Source organism: Urocitellus parryii, chromosome 1, assembly GCF_045843805.1.
Source record: "Urocitellus parryii isolate mUroPar1 chromosome 1, mUroPar1.hap1, whole genome shotgun sequence".
Classification (NCBI taxonomy): domain Eukaryota; kingdom Metazoa; phylum Chordata; class Mammalia; order Rodentia; family Sciuridae; genus Urocitellus; species Urocitellus parryii.
The window spans coordinates 277,920,628-277,938,347 of record NC_135531.1 but is presented as its reverse complement, the minus strand read 5'-3'; the positions used below and the strand labels follow the sequence as shown (position 1 = coordinate 277,938,347).

The following is a 17,720-nucleotide window of genomic DNA, read 5'->3' as shown; positions in this document are numbered from 1 at the left end:
AGTGCCCACAGGGCCTAAGGGAGAAGCACATTGCCCACCACCAGGCGCTGCCACAGGCCCTCTGCCATGCTGAAGATGACCCGGTTGAGGTGCTGCCAGGGTCCAGGTGCTGACCTCAGAGGCCCCTCCCTTAAGGCCGAGAGCCCTGATCTAAAAAGCACAGCCCTCAGTGCCCAGTGCCCTGGAGACAACAGTCACCTCCCATAGAGCCAGAGACTCCACCCCCCGTGTCAGCTCACCAGGGCCATCTTCCCAGACAGCAGCAGCTCCGTCTCACTGCGCAGAGCCCTGATGTTATTCACCATCTCCAGGACAAAGCTGCAGTTCAGCCCCTGAGAGGAACCAGAATGCACATCCATGTAGAAGGCCATGGGCTATGGAAGTCACGAAGGCCAGATCTGGGGAGACCAGTACCTCCGCAGCCCTAGGCTTGCCATACACTCGGTCCATGGCCTTGGAGCTGGCGTTGACAGCATGAGCGAGCTCCTGCTCCACATCCCGGTGGCACTGGGCTACTTCCCGGATGCTAGAGAGAAGAGAAACACAGCTTGCTTCAGGCCAAGGGCAGGACGGCCCTTTGCACACTGGTATGAACACAGCCCAGGACACCAAGACAGCAGAATACAGGCCCAGTGCAGCAGGCCAGTGGGGACTGCGGCTCAGCTGTGCCACCACACACAGGTACAGCCACTGGCCCAGGAAGACCTTGCCAGCTGCCTCCTGATCAACAGCCGACAGCGGACAGTTTAAACAGGACACCTGACATCCAGATCCCAGCTTTTCCAGTGAGGAAAATGCACAAAATGAGGCTCAGACCTTGAAAACAGCAAGCAGACAGCAGGCCAGCATGCAAAGCCACATAGGAAGACCCCGGCAGGGCCATAAATGGGCCAGAGGTGCAGACCCTGCAGGAACCAGAGCTCCTCGAAGGCCCAATCCTGGCCTAATGACTGGCTGAGCACGTAGCCCAGAGTGGAGCCCTCCAAGGGGAGACAGTGAAGGCACAGCCAGGGGCACCTCTGGGAAGCTGAGGTGGGACAAAGAGGGACATGGCAGTGCAGGGAGAGGCCAGGGGAGCACCCCACCCTGACCAGGGAAAAATGCAGCACTGTAGAAAGCACAACTCCCAGCAGGCCCCCTGGGCCACCACAGCCTGTAAGGGAGCCTGTTGCCCAGCAAGCAGCTGAACGAATATGTAAGGCCAAGTACGCCCCCAGCCCCATGGCCGACCAGAGGCAGAGAAGGGGGAAAGAAGGGTGGCCCCCCAGTGGGAGGTGGGAGCAGCAGCAGTTGCTACCCACCAAGGAGAGAAGGCGGTACAGGACAAGTATGGACTAGAAACGTCTCTGGGGGAGGGACCAGATAGCAACTAACCTATAGGACACGAGCCTGGAGTGGGGAGCCTGGCCCACGGCCACCTCCTCACATCAGGGCTACCTGGGAAGGGCAGACCCAAGGGACCCAGTACACAAGGTAGAGCAGAGGAAGGGAAAGCCCGTGAGAAGCACAACAGGGACACCAAGGAGCATCAAGCAGCGTGCAGCTCCGGGAGGGAGAGTGCCACTGAGCAACGGAAAAAATTGGGGATGGCGGAGAGGGCCCCAGGTGAGCAGGCCGAGTGCGACCTGCTGGAGCCCACACCACAGCAATGGACCCCGTGGACGGTGCTGAGCACTGTGTCACAAGGGCCGCAGCTGCTCCAGAAGCCACTTGTCAAAGAAGAGAAAGTGCCTTGTACAGGTATCTTTAAAAAAAAAAAAACAAATTTAAGAGCAGAGTGCAAATCTGCTCTCCGAAATAAAGGAGGCAGTAAAGGAATGTTCTTAGAAATCCAGGTCAGATTTAATGTCTGAGCCATTTTAATGGCTCTGAAAATCCCTATGGGTTTCAGGTTTCCATCTATGCAAACCAGGCAGTGTCTGAAAGGGGGCTAGGAGAAATAACCAAAGCCAAGGCAAGAGAAACAGGCTGGGCTCTCGCGGGCGATGCAGACCCAACGCAAAGCCAGCAGAAACTCCACAGCCTGCACACCAGTGAGGGGGCTCCCTGCAGCGCCGGGCAGAGCCCACCTGTGGATGAGGACCCCGGCCGCCTGCCCAAACTGGTCCATGTGGATGGCCTCCTCCTCAGATAGGATCTCTGGGTGCAGTGAAAAAGATGGTGGGCGGGGCAGCTCACACTTCTGTTTGTCTTCCCAGGACTTCAGGGTGTTCTCAAAGGCCTAGGACACGAGAGGCAGACTTTCGCTCTCCACCACGCTCTCAAGTGGGGAGCATACATCTAACCAAGATGAATACTACTAGGATGTCAACGGTAACTAGGAAAGAAAGAGGCAATTTTTTTTTTACATTGCAAGGGAGGCAATGTCCTAGAAATTACTCTTTGTTAGGTTCATTTTTGTGCCTTAAACAAAAATCCTAGCACAAAACATGAAGCTCTCTGGCTCCTCAAGAGTGCACAGGTAAGCCTACAGGTGAGCCTGGTACCCCTGCCAGAGAGCCCTGCAGGCAGTCATTCTTACCCTATCTCTGGTCAGCGTCTGTGCCCGGTTCTTGTGGATAATCCGAATGTATCCAGGGGGCTGGATCCAGGCCTCTCCATCCACCTGCACAGGTACACCCTCATCCCCCAGGATGGAAATCTTCACGGTGCGACACTGGGCCAATACCACAGGCGTCAGTTGTGTGCTAAGCCATGACCTCCAGAGGCCTCAAGGCACCACTGGGGCCTTCCTGATCTATATGCCTGTACCCCTTCCCCTCAGGACTCCCACCCACCACCACCACCGGGGACATAGATCCAACAGCCAATTGCTTTGCTGTCAGGACCCAAGAGGCTTTTCTCCTCAGCTCTGCTGCCCTACCCACCCCTAAAGTCCTCTCCCAGAGACTGATGAGCTTTGGGGATCAGTCAGTGTAGGAGACCCTGGTCTGCTGACATGGGCGTCAGGAGCAGGTAGGTGGGGAGCAGGGAAGTCATGGGCCCCTGCCAGATGCCAAAACCCCTAGGGAAAAGTCACTGAGTATATGATGATGCCCTTTTTCTCTTTCACGAAAAATGCTGCAAAAACTTTAAAATATGAACTTTTAAGCAGACTAGGATTGGGGGCAGATGTAGCACAAAAGATACTGGCCGACCCCAGCATGGGGTTCAGGCCAGTGAGATTTGTTTTGTTTTTCTATTTTGTAGTGCTGGGGATTGAGCGCAGGGCCTTATGCATGCTAGGCAAGCTCTCCACCACTGAGACACACACCGGGTGGGCCAGTGGGTTTTATAAGCAGCTCCTGCAACACCTCTGCAGAACAAGAGCGGCCCCCAATACCACAGGGAGACAGGCCTTCCCAGCCCATCACCACTGTCAGGATGGAGTCGTGGGAGCCCCAGGCTGTCTCCTGTCCCAGACCAGGCCTCAGACGGAAATATTCCCCAGGGCACCACAGAGACTTGGGCTGTTCCCATGCTCCGCATTACAGCTGCAGGGGTGGGGCAGAGCTCAGCCTGAGTCTGTTCTACCTCAGCCTGAGTCTGTTCTACCTCAGTGTCTACCTGAACAGGCAGAGTGCTCAGGTAGGATACGTGCTTTGGGGATTTTCGTTTTGAGAATTTAACTGTCAAATATAGCTGGTGGGAAGGATTTTGGCCCAGGAAGCAGTACTGTCCAGAGCCCAGCGAAAAGGCTGCCACAAGGTCCTGGGAAAGCACCCTCTTCTTGTGGGCTCCACCCACTGGAAGCAAACCCAGTGAGTTCTATGCCAAGCCCTGCCTCTGCAAACAGATGTGCACCGCAGGAGGGAGATATGTCCAGCCTTGAGGACCCTGGCCAGTACCTGTGCGATTCGGTGATGCTGCAGCTTAATTACACGAGACACAGCCATCTGCATGCTGCCAAACACAGCGACCACCTCCAGAATCTTATCATCAAACGACGGAGCTGCAAAAGTCTGAAAGGCCGTGTGAGAGCTGACCTCGGCCCCCACCACACACATACACAAACACACACACACACACACACATAGACACACACACACACACATACACACACCCAACTCTGGGGAAGCCCCTCTCATCAGCTGCTGTGCCAGTGAGAGGCAGGCAAGCCTGGACATGCACGGGGTTTCTGCTACCCAGCTGGAAGCCAGCCGCCTGGGTCCCCTTACTAGCTGCCGCTTACTAGCATGAGACCTTGGGCAAGTTATATAACTCCTCTCTTCCTCAGTTTCCTCATCTGTCAGGTGAGGTCATACTGGCATACTCCTCAAGGGGCTGTTACAAGACTGAACAAGGTAACATGAGAACACAGGTCCACATGTGTTAGGTTTGCAGTAAGTGCTGGCTGCTTTCTTATTATGTACAAAGAAGACATTTCCTCTGGCTAAAACTGATCAATACCTTCCCTCATTCAGATTTCTTCCGGGCTCACAGCCCTGTGCAGACCAGGCCCTTGCAGATCCCAGTCTCCTTCCACATACTTGCTGCGCACTGCAGCCATGGGACCTTTCTCCACACCCTCCGTGTACCTGTCTCCTCTTGCCTCTGATCCTCCACATACAATACTCCCTCTGCCTGGCACAGCCCTCCTCTTCCCTGTGGCCCACCCAAGTTGGCCATCTCCTCGTCCCCCAGGTCTCGGCCCCTGCTCACCAATCCTACGTACTCAGTCTGCCCTCTAGACAGTGAGCCTGTGGGCAAGGGGCCCTGTCTGGTCCTCCACCACACCCACCCCCAGCACCACCAGGTCACGAGAGCACCTTACTGCCCTCTGGCTGTCCCACTCCTCCCTGAGGCTGGCCCCCCCACCCTATACCCTGTACGTACATCATCTTCCTTGGTGCCCCCCCAGAAGTTGGTCCCTCCAGCATAGCTGGGAATGTTGAGGACAGCGATTCCCTGAAGACTAGGGAGGGGGATTGGTCGACCATCACACTGAGCAGCAGAAACATAGGCAGGGAGAAAGAGAAACACTTGGCATGAGCCGGTCTTCCTTCAGCAGCACTTGCACCAGGTGCCGAGGCGGCGCGGCCTGGATGGGCTCCCCTGAGGGAGCTCAGCACAGTGTAGACAAGGCCAAGAGCTGGGGTGGGGGTTCAGAGGCATGGACCCTTCCCACTCACCTCCAGCAAGACCTTCTGCTCCAGGTTCCTGTAGGTTCTGTGCAGCAGCTCCTTGGTGCCCAGGACTCCATACCACATCATGTTCTTGGTCCGACTCCTAGGAATGGAAGCCAAGCCTTGAGGTGGGTCAGGGCTTCCTTCACAGGTAACAGCCTCTGCTATAAAGCCTGGGGAATGCATCTGGTCACATACCAGTCAGTCTCAAAAACTGTCTGCAGCAAAAACACCTGAAGACAAGACAAATGTGCCTGAAGAAATATAGTTACCAGTCAGGCACGTGGCACACATCTGTGATCCCAGTGGCTCAGGTGAATGAGGCAGAAGGCTCATGAGTTCAAAGCCAACCTCAGCAACTTAGTGAGGCCCTAAGAAACTCAACAAGACCCTGTCTCTAAATGAAATATAAAAAGGGGGACGTGGCTCAGTGTGTTTAAGCACCCGAGTTCAATCCCCAGTATTAAAAAAAAAAAGAAATATAATTACCAACAGGGAATTGTGCTAAACAATGACAATTTGTGGAGAAAGTAAATGAACAAAACTCCCCCAAATTTTATAGACCATGACTTTCTTCTGTCTTTGAAATTATGCTTGCCGTAGAAAATGTGGAAAATGAGGAAAAGCACAAAGGAGAAAGTAATCTTCACATCCCACACCCCTGTGCCCTCCCTGTGAATGCATGAAGTGGGTGGCAGGAGGCCTGCTGGGGAACACTGCTCCCGGCAAACTTGTGCTACCTGCCTCTACTGCAGTGTCACAGGCTTATTCAATCCCCGCCACACACCCCCACGGCCACTAGTGTTCTCACGTCCAGCCTGCCTGACCTGGCCAGCCCTGGACTGCTGACTGCGTCCTACACCTTTGCTTCTGACAATGAGGCATCCAGTCTCCCATCTTCTCCTTAGCATGCTGAACCATTTAGACCCCGCTGACTCCAGAAAGAGATCACCTGCTATCTGAAAGGAGAGGCCAGAAGGGTGTAGAGGAAGGCGGCTCATGAGGCTGAACCCACCTGCACTTCTCCGGGTGCTCGTCGCGCTTATTGTTAAAGTCCAGGGAGATCTTCGCATCCAGGCCAATGCCAAAATAGTTGTTCATGACACACTTCTCTGTGTAGCACTCCCTGCAGAGGTGAGCGCTGAGTCAGCTACAACGGCCTGGTGTGGCTGGCTTGTCAGACAGACTACCGAGCTCCACACATTTCTTCCTTAGAGCAAAATGAACCCAAACCAGGTTTGCTCCCCCACAACCACCACTGTAAGAGCTTTACTGAGATATAATTCACCTGCCATGTACTTACCTATTTAAAAGTATATAGTTCAGGAATTTTTAATATATTTTAAATTTTAAAACTACAGAATTTTAAAACCATTTCTACAATTTTAGAACATGTCATCACCTCAATAGAAAGGTCACATCCTAAACTAACAGCTCCCAACTCCCCATCCTCCTCAGCCCCTCAAAGCCACTCATCTGCTGTCTAGATGGCTGTGCCTATCCTGAACAACTCCATACAAATGAAATCCTAAAACATGTGGCCCACCAGGTGCGGTGGCACATGAGGCTGAGGCAGGAGGATCGTGAGTTCAAAGCCAGCCTCAGCAACAGTGAGGCACTAAGCAACTCAGTGAGGCCCTGTCTAAATACAAAATAGGGCCGGGGGTGTGGCTCAGTGGTTCAGTGCCCCTGAGTTCAATCCCCAGCACCCAACAAAACATCTACTGAAAAATGATATTCCACTGTGTGGATATTCTAGTTTACTTCTTCATTAGCTGACGCACATCTGAGTCATTCCACTTTCTGGTTATTATCTGTGGATATTTGTATACGAGCTAGGCATGGGCATTTGTCAGTTCCCTGGGTATATGCTCAACGGCAGAGCTGCTAGTCACCTGGTGACTCAGTTCACCCTTCTGAGGAGCTGCCCACCATTTCAACAGCAGCTGCACCAGCATCACGGAGATCTTCCATGGCACCTAAACTCACACCTCTGAATCCCAAGCTCAAAATGCTTTCCCAACACCCTTAGACTGTTAAAGCAGGTTCCAAATCAAAAAGGAGCTCGCTTCAAAATGTCTGTGCCAGCCCAGAGCCACAAAGCCTCCTCCCAGAGTCCTGCTGTGAGACTCATCTCCTTTAGCCTCTCAGCCAACCAGCCGGAGGCCCTGGTCTGTGCTCACCGGACTGCTGGCATGGCCGAGCTCCTCTACAGCCGTGGGTCACCTAGGGTTCCCCTCCAGGACAGGAGGTGAAAAGAGGAACACCTGTCCCTCCACAATGAAAAGACAGCATGGAGGATGCAGTGCGGGGAGCATGGCAGGAGACCCCACATAACTCACTGTGGAGAGGACACTTGGGAACACTGCGTGGATCAAAATTCTGATAGTTTAGCTTAACACTTTTTGTAGCCTGATCTGAAAACTAATCATGATGTATAAGTATTTTGAGGACACATCTAATTCAAGTGCCTAACAGCTGGCTCAGAGCAAAGCTCGGGAACAAAACCATCTTCTAAGTTAAAGACCACGTGGCTAACAGTATCCATAGGTCCTGGGAAAAAAAGAGAACTAATCCAGAAAAAAGGCATGTGGACAAGAGAAGGGGGGTAGCTGGTCCCACTTGGCAGCTGCCGATAAAGGGAGATGATGGGCTCCTGTTGTAGGCAGAACTATGGTGGCCAAGCTGGTGGCCTACACAGTTTTGGGGGGGGGGCGGGGGGCAGACAGCACAGCTGTGTGTCCCCAAGTAAAGAAGAAAGCACCCTTAGACACAGAGCCAGGATTCCATGATACCAGACGAGGTTCAAGGCCCTGAGGGCACGGCTCCCAGAGGGAATGTAGTCTGAGCCTTCAGTGGCAGTCTGAAGACACAGAGCAGGAGCAGGAATGGCGCACAAGGCCACCACTAATGCCTGGAGTCTACAGAATGCCCTCCCAAACTCACGGAGCTTCTAAAGCATGCCAGACACTATCAGTTGACAACCTGTGACCAGACATCACCAGCACCCAGCCACCCAGAGCCTGCCGTCAGCAACAAGAAAGATAAGCTGGAAGTCTCCATCAGTTTGTAAAATGCCATCCATCTCTTCACTGGTCTTTACTGAAAAAAAGGCTCCATTCTGCTGCTCTGCAGATGTGCTCTCTGCCTCAGAACCTGGGCACAGCAAGAAGGCCACGTCCCCACAGGGCAGCAGCCCAATATTCTTCAATATTCATCTCCTCAGTCTGTGTCACTGAGCAGGAAAGCAGGCGGGTGGGGCAGCAGGACAGGAGGGAGAAGCATGTGGGAGAAAAGACGTGACAGTGGGGCAGTAGATACCCAAGCGTGACAACTGAGGCAACCAGGGGGACGAGCACTGAGTCAGCCTCCAGCAGGACTGGGTGGGCCAGCAAAAGCCCTGGAAGGCCACCCGTGAGTAGTGGAGTGCCTGGTCCCCTCTGTCAAAGGGCTGAGAAAGAACCAGGGGAGGCCCTGCCCTCTGCCACCCCCAGCTGTCAGTTTCTAGGTTATCCTCATTGGCTACAGCAACCGAAGGCCCAGCCAGTCAACGGCTTATTAATTTCTCCAGTTAATTCTGAAATCATGTTCCAACGCGTTAACAAGATGCTGTGGTGCACCTCATACTCACAGGTTTTCGGGTTCAGCATTAAAGGGGTCAGCGTTAATTAATAAGCGACTGATGACAGAGCCCCCAGGCAAGGAACCAGACATCCCAGCCCGAACACCTGCAAGGGAGAGAGAAAGAGTGCTGGCCAGAAGCTGCAGACAAGAGAAACGTGGGTCTTTGCTGCATCGCAGATACAAGTTCTGCAGAACATTAATATAATTAAACAAGTCGAAACAATGAAAGGACATCCAAACCTTGACAATTCACAGGTCAAAAATCACCATCATCATCCAATGTTTATCATGCAAAAATGGACCTGTAGGGCCACAGACACCAACATCTATGAGACCCCTAAAGAATGTCTTCCTGGAGGTTGGAGGCACCTCAGTAGTAGGAGCTACTTGGGCAGTTATTTGGGTTCTGCCTGCCCTTTATTAAAAAGGGCATTTTTCATAGTCACATAAATTTTAAAGTTCTGTGCCTATCTTTTCATGGACCTTATAAGCTCTCTGTGGCCAGTGATGCCATCTTATTCCTTCTGACAGACCCAGTACCCAGCAAAGTGACAAGTCCAAGCCATTGGTAGCAAACACCTCCTAGCTAGTTGCCCCCAGCACACCAGCCCAGGTAAGTGGAGGTGACAGCACTCACTTGGGAACAGGATCTTGGTGTTCAGTGCAGGCAGGCCATCTCGGCTTCCTGCCTGGAGAGGAAGAGAGGCAGAGTTGCCCAAGGACAGACCTCCTTTGCTCATTAGCTTCTCACACGGGGATCTGGATGCTGTAAAACAATACAGAACACCCTCAGACTGTCCGAAATGGAATGCAGCTGAAATCCCAGGGGGCATGGGTGGAAGGACAGGTGTGAGGGCTGTGGGAGCAAAGACAGCTACAAACCACCAGTCGGGCCAGCAGGAAAAGTACAAGACAAAGAAAGAAGTCCCTGAGTGAGGACTCGCACAGCAGGCCAAGGGCCTAGGTGGTCTTGAAGGCAACAGAGGTGGTGGATGGCAGCACAGGGATGGGCTGGCCTGGCCATGGTCTGAAGGCGCAGTCCGCACCCAGGCAGAGTGGAGTATTAACAACCAATGCTCTCGGCACTGGCTCTGGGCAGGCCCCTCAATGCCTGGCCAACTGAGGGGAAGAGGGGCTCCCCAACAGGAGGAGCCTGTGCCAGGGTCTGTTCCACGAGGGGCAAGGATCCCATCCCTGCCAGACACAGTCCTGTCTGAGTATCGCTGTGGGACACTGTCAGGAAGTGTCAGGAAGGCTGGGCACATACCAGCCACTCTCAAGGAGAGCAGGGCCTTTCCTTGTGCAGGGAACCTCCCCAGGCCCTGCAGGTTCTACCAGTATCCTCCAAAAAAGCCACATGTCAGGATCACACACACACAGACGGTGCACACATGGGCCATGGTCATGAGAGTCAAATGGCTAAAGCAATTAGGAGAAAGGCCCCTAAAGCTCCCTTCAGCAAGCTTGTGAATGCAACCAAAACCAAAGCCTGCCTGCAGCAGAGACATACCTTTGCGGTGGCTTCTCCCTTTGAGGACTCCGCAGCTCTCACTGTGGGATAGCGGTGGGCATACTCTGCCATCTGTCCTTGAGTCCTTCTTCTCTTCTGCCTCGGGGAGGCCCAGTATGAAGCCCTCCTGCTCCTGGGTCTGGGCATTCTGTTCATCAACAGCTAGGCAGGGAGACAGCACTGCCACTGAGCACATATGACAGCAGCGGCCGTGCCAAGGTAGCTACAGGGTGCAGGGTCCAAGCTTCCCCTCTCAGATGTCCTCTGCCTGACAGTCAGACCCTGGCGCCCCACAACACCCCACCTTTTGCCTGGTCCCAAGCACAGTCAGTTCAGCGGCACCTGGACATTGTGCTGACTGGCTGGGGAGAAGGACCCTGAGGCTGGAGACCACAGAGGGGGTAGTGACCTAGCAGAGGAACCCCCTGGATGTCATCCAGAAGGGCAGGCAGGCATAGGCACACCAATCCATGGCTATGGTCTGCTCAGAGTGGACACGGGGAGGGCCAGGAAGGGGGGTGAAGCGAGGGGAGACAGTGTGGACTGGCTCCTGAGAGTGCTGAGGCAGGCAAGGGCAAGCTAGCCTGCTGAAGGGGCATGGGTGTAGATGAGGGTAGACGAGTGTGTGAGCCAGTGTTTATCCCAATGTGTCCATCCTGGTCATCACCCGCACAAGGAACCCAGTGTGTGTCTGAAGACAGCCATCCGGCCACCAAGAGGCCCAATACCTTTCTCTGTGTGTTCTATGATCTGGCGAATCGCTTTCTTCAGGCTGTTGGCTCTCAGCATGAGCTGCTCTCGAGGCCGGAAGATCTGTGGCCGGGCAGGACATGCCGAGCCCACCAGGCGGTCCCCAGTGGAGCCACAGACGCTGCCCGTTCCATCCCCATCTTCAGCCTCCTCAGCAATGGTAGGGGGTGGGTTGGGCAAAGAGGACGAGGCCTGGGACTCATCATCCAAGGTCTTCAGGAGAGAGTCCAACTTCTCCTTCAGGACAGAGCACTAGACAGGATGGACTGGCATGGAATGCATGCTCCTCATGTCTGGATGCCCTTCCCACCCTGTACCCAGGAACAGACCTTCTTGGCCATGACCTCTGACTCCTCTGAGCTCTCAGTTGTCTTCTCGTAGGCCCTGCCCACCCGGGCCACAAAGTCCTTCACTGTCTCACAAAGCACTCTGGGGGACAAGGGGAGGTAGAAAAGTGGCTGGGTTGAAACTCTGGGTGCCACCTTGGTTGAGGCTCTGCCTCCCCAAGGCCAAGTACTCACTTGGCTGATGAGATGACCACCGAGTGCTGATCTGAGGTCAGGATTTTAGAAAGATGGGCTGCAACTGAGTCTTCATAGAAGAGAATCTGCTGTACCTGCAATCACCCCAAAACAGGGATCTGTCAGTCTCCATGATCGACTGACTGGGCGCTCTGTCCATGACTCTGGGTCACAGGGATCTTCTACTTCCCGGGTAGCAAAGTCTGGAAAGAAGACGCCCTTTACCTGCCTCACCCTGCTACAGCCTCAGCTCACTTCAAATGCTAGTCTGAGCTGACCAGTATTCTGTAAGAGACTTCAGAAGATTCATCAAGCAGTAGACAGACTGAAAGCCAGTTCCAAACAAAAACAAATCTGCTACTTTAGTCTGAAATCTAAACCTGGCCTGTGCAGGATCCTTAGTCTGTCACTGGCTCTGTCTGCGGTGACCCCACTGATAGTGGCCCCTGGTTTGGGTTCCATTCAGAGCAGATGCCATGTTTTCTATGTGGTGTGAATTCCATCCTCTTCACCACTAGCGTTTGCCAGTGACACAGGAATGCCACCCTGTATTGTGGCTGCTCCCCTGGCCCTGCCCCCAAGCCAGCAAGCTTCACTGCTAGCCAGGCAAATCACTCTGTGAGTGTGAAGACATGCCAAGCAGGCCCGGATACTCTGGCCGGCAGCACTGTTCGTCAACTGTGCCCTGACCGCCTGGAGAAGATCACCTCTTTCTACAGCCCTTGACACTCTCGGCTGGCACACTACCAGGCAGAGTCCTTCTCACACTCAGCTGGCAGAGCTTGCCCTGTGGGATAAGCACAGCTGTGTGCCCAGCACTGCATCAGTGCAGGACATAAACCAAAGAAGTCAAAGTCTATGTCCTCAGGGAACTTAAAGCCAATCACAACTATAACATCCACCAAGCAAAAAGAACTCGGTGCTAAACCAGGGTAGAAACTAAGGGCGGCTACAGACACCCAGAAAGAGGAGGGGTGGGGCAGGGGCAGGGGCACCGTGGCTGCTAGGAACAAGGCAGCAAAGGGAACTGGGCAGTCCAGGCTGGGGGACAGTTGTGACAAGAGAGGGAACCAGTATAGATGGTGCATGGGGTGCTAAGGAGCTGACAGAATGCACCAGAGAGCAGGAAGGCACAGGACAAGGTCACTGGGATAACCCAGGAAACCTTTTCACAGTCATGAAGCCCAAGAGTTAGAACCCAGCCAGCCTGCTGTTCAGCTGTGACAGACCCAGCATGAGAGGGGCAAAGGAGACATTTCAAATGCTGACCGTATGTTAAGACCGTGAGGTGGGGTTTAAAGAGTGACGGCAGGCTGGGTGAGCTCAACGGTAAAGCACTTACCTAGCATGTATGGGGACCTAGGTTCTATCCCTAGCACCCTGCCCCCCAAAAAAGAGCTGGTGGCAATACCTCAGAATCCTCACTGAAGTCTTCGGTGACAGTGGAGGAAGAGGCCTGCCGAGGGAGTTTGGTCTCGTGCGCCATGACGCTCCACCTGTACAGGCACAAGTTCAGCTCAACCAGGCACCTGCCAGAACCCAGGGACACGCAACTGCCCATGACAGACCCTGTGCACCCCCCCCCAATTCCACAGCCTGTCCCTTGTTCTCAGTCCTATTTCTAACCTCACTTTTAAGCCCTCTATCTTGACTCCACATCTGTAACTTCATCTGCTGAGAACAAACATCTCCTCTCCCCAACCAACAGGGCATTACAGCTCCACAGAAAGAAGGGAAAGGTCTTCCATAAAAGCCACCCTTGAGATAAGGTGCTGCTGCTGGGAGAAATGGACTTTCCCTCCTTCAGATAGCTACAAACTGCTCAGCTAGCAGCCAGCCTGCCCAGTGAGGATGAGCACCTCCTACCAGGAAGGCCGTCCAGATCTTCAGGGTCCTGGAACATTTTCATTGACACCAAAGACCACAGGCATGTGGGCGGTGGGGTACCATCCATCTAACTAGAAGCAAACCACCCAAAGAAGCCAGAATATCTTTTAAACCCTACAGGACACTTGCCCAAAATGTGCTCTTCTGGGAAACGAACATAGGAAAATGGAACTGCTCAAATACACGCCTAGCAGTACTTTGCCAGTGGTCACAGACCCTCAGCCAAGACAGCTGAAGACTAGAGGCAGCTTCTCGGACACCATGACAGACCTAAGTATGGTCTCTTAAGGAGAACTCACCATTTGGGACGTGCTTCTTAACCTGTGTTGTTTGTTTCTATCCTTTGAATAGTCTAACCAAAACTATCAGGAAAAGAATATATGCTCAAGTCAAACATACAAATAACATCAGAGGTGCACAGACCCCAGGACAGGAATCATGCTCAAGTGCCTGCTTCTCAGAATAGCTTCAGCCCACACAGCACTGGCGCACTCCACTCACCTGTCCAACATCTTAGTGCTGGCCCTCTCCAGCTTCGCCAAGATCTGCGGAAGCTGGGTATCATCGTCACAGGCTGAGCCCCAACCAAGCACTCGGGCCAGATCATTTCCTGTCCCCAGGGGTAACACTCCCAGCTGACACTGACCAGAAACAGAAGAGAGAAACTTATTAACAAAATCCATCTTCCTCCCATGCATCTCCTCTCAACAAAATCCACTGCCCTCCCTGAGCCCTACAGTGATGGCCACATGAAGTATGGGAAAGATCTGACTGAAGCGTGAGGCCTGCACCTTCTCAGGAGAGGCCACTTGGAGAAGACAGATGGTCATTAGGATCCAAGAGCAGGTGCCAGGGTCGACTCTGGCCATTGCCATATCTTGACAATAAACCCTCCAGGGCCTCAGTTTGCACAGCCCCTTCGTTCCCAGTTGCACTGCTGGGACTGCATCCCAGGGGCTGGTCGGTAACTCCCCACCAGTCACTCCAACCACTACAGCACTTTACTCACCAAACTTACTTTCTAAAACATCGATAATATCATTCCCTCAGCCCTAAAACCATCTCCAGTGGCTTTTAAGTCCAGAACCACCCAAAGTGGACACTCCGGACCCAGCCTAAGTCTGTACCTGCCATTCCCCAAAGCTCTGGCCCACACCTGGCATTCCCCTCTCAGAGCCTCACCAAAGCCCCTCTGTGCCAAGTCAGTACTTAAAAGGTGCCCAAAATGCTGGCTGCCCCACACTTCTCTGTCAACACAGTGACCAGAGTCATCAGAGCCTGGGGTACAAGTCCTAAAGCCAGGACCACAGCCTGCTCCCCAAAGCACTGCACAGTCCCTGTTCTCCTGACACCCAGTGTCTGTGCATGGGGCCCTGCTGGCATGCAGGGACAGCAGCAGAAAAGAGCACCAAGAGCACAATGTGGACATGCAGGAGGTGGGAAAGAACACGTGAGGACACACAGGTGGAAAGAACTGGGTGCTGAAGGAGTCTAAGAGGGGCTGGTGCCTCAGTGAGGCCTCTTGAAGCCCCACAGGAAAAGACAGGCAGCACGAACACAGGCAGTGTTCCAGGAGATGAGATGACACGCCTGAGAAGTGCAAGTCAGAGCACAACACAGAGAAGATAGTGAGGGAAGAGGGGTAGAAAAGCTAGACAGATCCAATCAAGGGCCTGGGTGAACTCTGCTATTGTGCTGGACCCTGCCCATCACCGAAGCTGATGAGGGACACATGCATACAACCACCCAGGAAGGGTGGCCCAGATGAGCTATCCCCAGATGGAGGCAAGGGCTCAACAGGGACCCAGCTGCATATACAAGTGGCCTAGACCAGGGAGAAGACAGCAGGGCTGGGAATGGTGAGGTGGCAGGACTACACCCATCGGGTGTCTAGAAAACAGGGAGGGAAAGGGACCAAAGAATAAGGAAAGACTCTCAAACTTCTGCTTGAACACCTGGATGGACAGTGTTTACAGACTCCAAGGAAAGGTACATGGGTAGGGTGGGGGCCAAGCAATAACTTGGGACTGGAAACCTACAGCACCAAGACATCCAGAGGGGCCCAAAGCATCTCAAGGGTAGACAAAACTCCTTCAAGCGACTGAGTCTTCCTCTGAAGAAGAGTGTGGAGAATAAGGAGAAGTCCCACAGGGCTCTGGAGACACAGCATGTAAAGGGTGCCAGGAGGAGAAGAAAGGGTGTGAAGAAAGCCAGGGTGTGGGGTCCAAAGAAACCACAGCAAGAGAACATCAAAGGCCACAGAGAAATCAGAGGAGGTAAGTGTTCACCGAACTGGGCTGAACAGATGAAAATAACCCTCAAGGTTTCATTCTTCCTAACTAGCAACAGAAAATTCATCCATAATCCACAAATCCACAAAACTAAGTGGACTACTCCAGTCTTGCCACTAGGAGGAGCTGTGTCTCTTTCCTGAGCAACAGTCCTGCTTGGTGGTGTACTGCATGGTTAAGACCCTCATCACTGCCAAAAACATACACTGGCAAAGACAGCCTCTCTTAATAAGTGGTGCTGGGAAAACTTGTCATCCTTGTATAAAAGAATGACACTAGACCCTTATTTCTCACCCTGCACAAAAACAACTCAAAATGGTTTCAAGTCCTCAGAATTAGAACAGAAACTGCACAACTCCTAGAAGAAAACGTAGGGTCAACACTCCAGCATATGGACACAGGCAATGACTTTCTCAACAGGACCCCTAAAGCTCAACAAATTATGCCCAGAGTTAATAAGTGACATGGTATCAAGTTAAAAAGCCTCTGCACAGCAAAGGAAACAATTAGGAAGAGAGAGCCCACAGGAGAAAATCTACTGCTAGCTACTCTTCTGACAGAGTATTAATTTCCAGAATATATAAAGAACTTTAAAAAAAAAATAGACAAATGAACTCCAACACTTTTCAAAAGAAAAAATAAAATGACCAACAAATGTATGAAAAAAATGTTCAACATCATCAGCAATTAGGAAAGTGCAAATCAAAATTATGCTAAGATTTCATGTCATACCAGTCACAATGGCAGTCATCAAGAATTCAAATAATAATAAATGCTGGAGAGGACATGGAGAAAAAGAAACACTTTACACTGAGACAATAAATCAGTACAACTGCTATGGAAATCAGTATGGAGGTTCCTCAAAAGACAAATCAGGGAACCACCATATGATCCAGCCATGCCACTCCGCAGTATTTATCCTAAAGAATTAAAGTCATCTTACAAGAGTGACACATGCATACCCATGTTTACAGCAGCACAGCTCACAATGGCCAAACTATGGAACTAGTCTAGGTTCACCTACAATGGTGGAACCAGTGTAGGTAACCACCAACAGATAAATGGATAAAGAAAATGTGGTAAATATACATACACAATGGAGTTTTATTCAGCCATAAAGAAAAATGAAATTATGTCGTTTGCAGGAAAATGGATTTGAGAACATTGTGTTAAGCAAAATAAGTCAAAGTCAGAAGGACAAGAGTCATATGTTTTTCTCTCACATGTAAAAGCTAGAAAGGAAGGAGGAAAGAAAGGTGGGGGCGGGCTGGGGATGTGGCTCAAGAGGTAGCACGCTCGCCTGGCATGCGTGCGGCCCGGGTTCGAACCTCAGCACCACATACAAACAAAGATGTTGTGTCCGCCAAAAAACTAAAAAATAAATATTAAAATTCTCTCTCTTCTCTCTCTCTCTCTAAAAAAAAAAAAAAAGAAAAGAAAGAAAGGTGGGGGCAAGGGAGATCAGTACAGAAGAGGAAAGGGACCGTGGGTAGGAGGAGGGGAAGAAGGAGGGAAGTGCCGAGGGATAGTATTAGCCAAATCATATTACTACATTGTACGCATATATGAATATGTAGTAACAAATATCACAATTATGTACATCTATAATGCACCAATAAAAATTAAAGACAAAAAAAGACCCTACTCACTCCATTGTGGAGTTAAGTACTAACAACACCCACCCATAACTACCACTGAGCCAGTGGAGCTGGGTGAAGAATGCAAAAATCACTAGAAAATGTAATAAAGTCACATGGAAGATTTAAAATTTTTTAGTTTATTTTTATTTATAATTTTGAGACAGGGTCTTGCTAAGTTTCTGAGGCTGGCCTTGAACTGCAATCCTACTGCCTCAGCCTCACAAGTCTCTTGGGATTTACGCACCACCATGCCCATTTTAAAGGGCAATATAAACATGGTATAAGACAATATCAATGACTGTTTGCATAACCTTGGAGTATGGACAAGGCTCAATATGACAAATGACAAAAATCATGAAGACCAAAACAATATTTTAATAAAATTACAAATG

At 51.7% G+C, this 17,720-nt stretch overlaps 1 protein-coding gene across 2 annotated transcripts in view; it reads right to left on the bottom strand.

Moving 5' to 3' along the window:
• The window catches only part of Dgkd (diacylglycerol kinase delta), a 99,940-nt gene that overhangs the window by 8,280 nt on the left and 73,940 nt on the right, over positions 1–17,720 (bottom strand). For both annotated transcript variants that reach the window (XM_026412754.2, XM_026412755.2), the window contains 16 exons: positions 13,899–14,038; positions 12,922–13,006; positions 11,511–11,605; positions 11,319–11,418; positions 10,968–11,241; positions 10,240–10,401; positions 9,367–9,495; positions 8,737–8,833; positions 6,121–6,231; positions 5,112–5,208; positions 4,816–4,923; positions 3,828–3,941; positions 2,522–2,656; positions 2,070–2,221; positions 415–526; positions 240–332 (listed from right to left, as the gene is read on the bottom strand). In XM_026412754.2, coding sequence (XP_026268539.1) covers positions 240–332; positions 415–526; positions 2,070–2,221; positions 2,522–2,656; positions 3,828–3,941; positions 4,816–4,923; positions 5,112–5,208; positions 6,121–6,231; positions 8,737–8,833; positions 9,367–9,495; positions 10,240–10,401; positions 10,968–11,241; positions 11,319–11,418; positions 11,511–11,605; positions 12,922–13,006; positions 13,899–14,038 — 2,004 coding nt within the window. The remainder of the gene's footprint in view (positions 1–239; positions 333–414; positions 527–2,069; positions 2,222–2,521; positions 2,657–3,827; positions 3,942–4,815; positions 4,924–5,111; positions 5,209–6,120; positions 6,232–8,736; positions 8,834–9,366; positions 9,496–10,239; positions 10,402–10,967; positions 11,242–11,318; positions 11,419–11,510; positions 11,606–12,921; positions 13,007–13,898; positions 14,039–17,720) is intronic.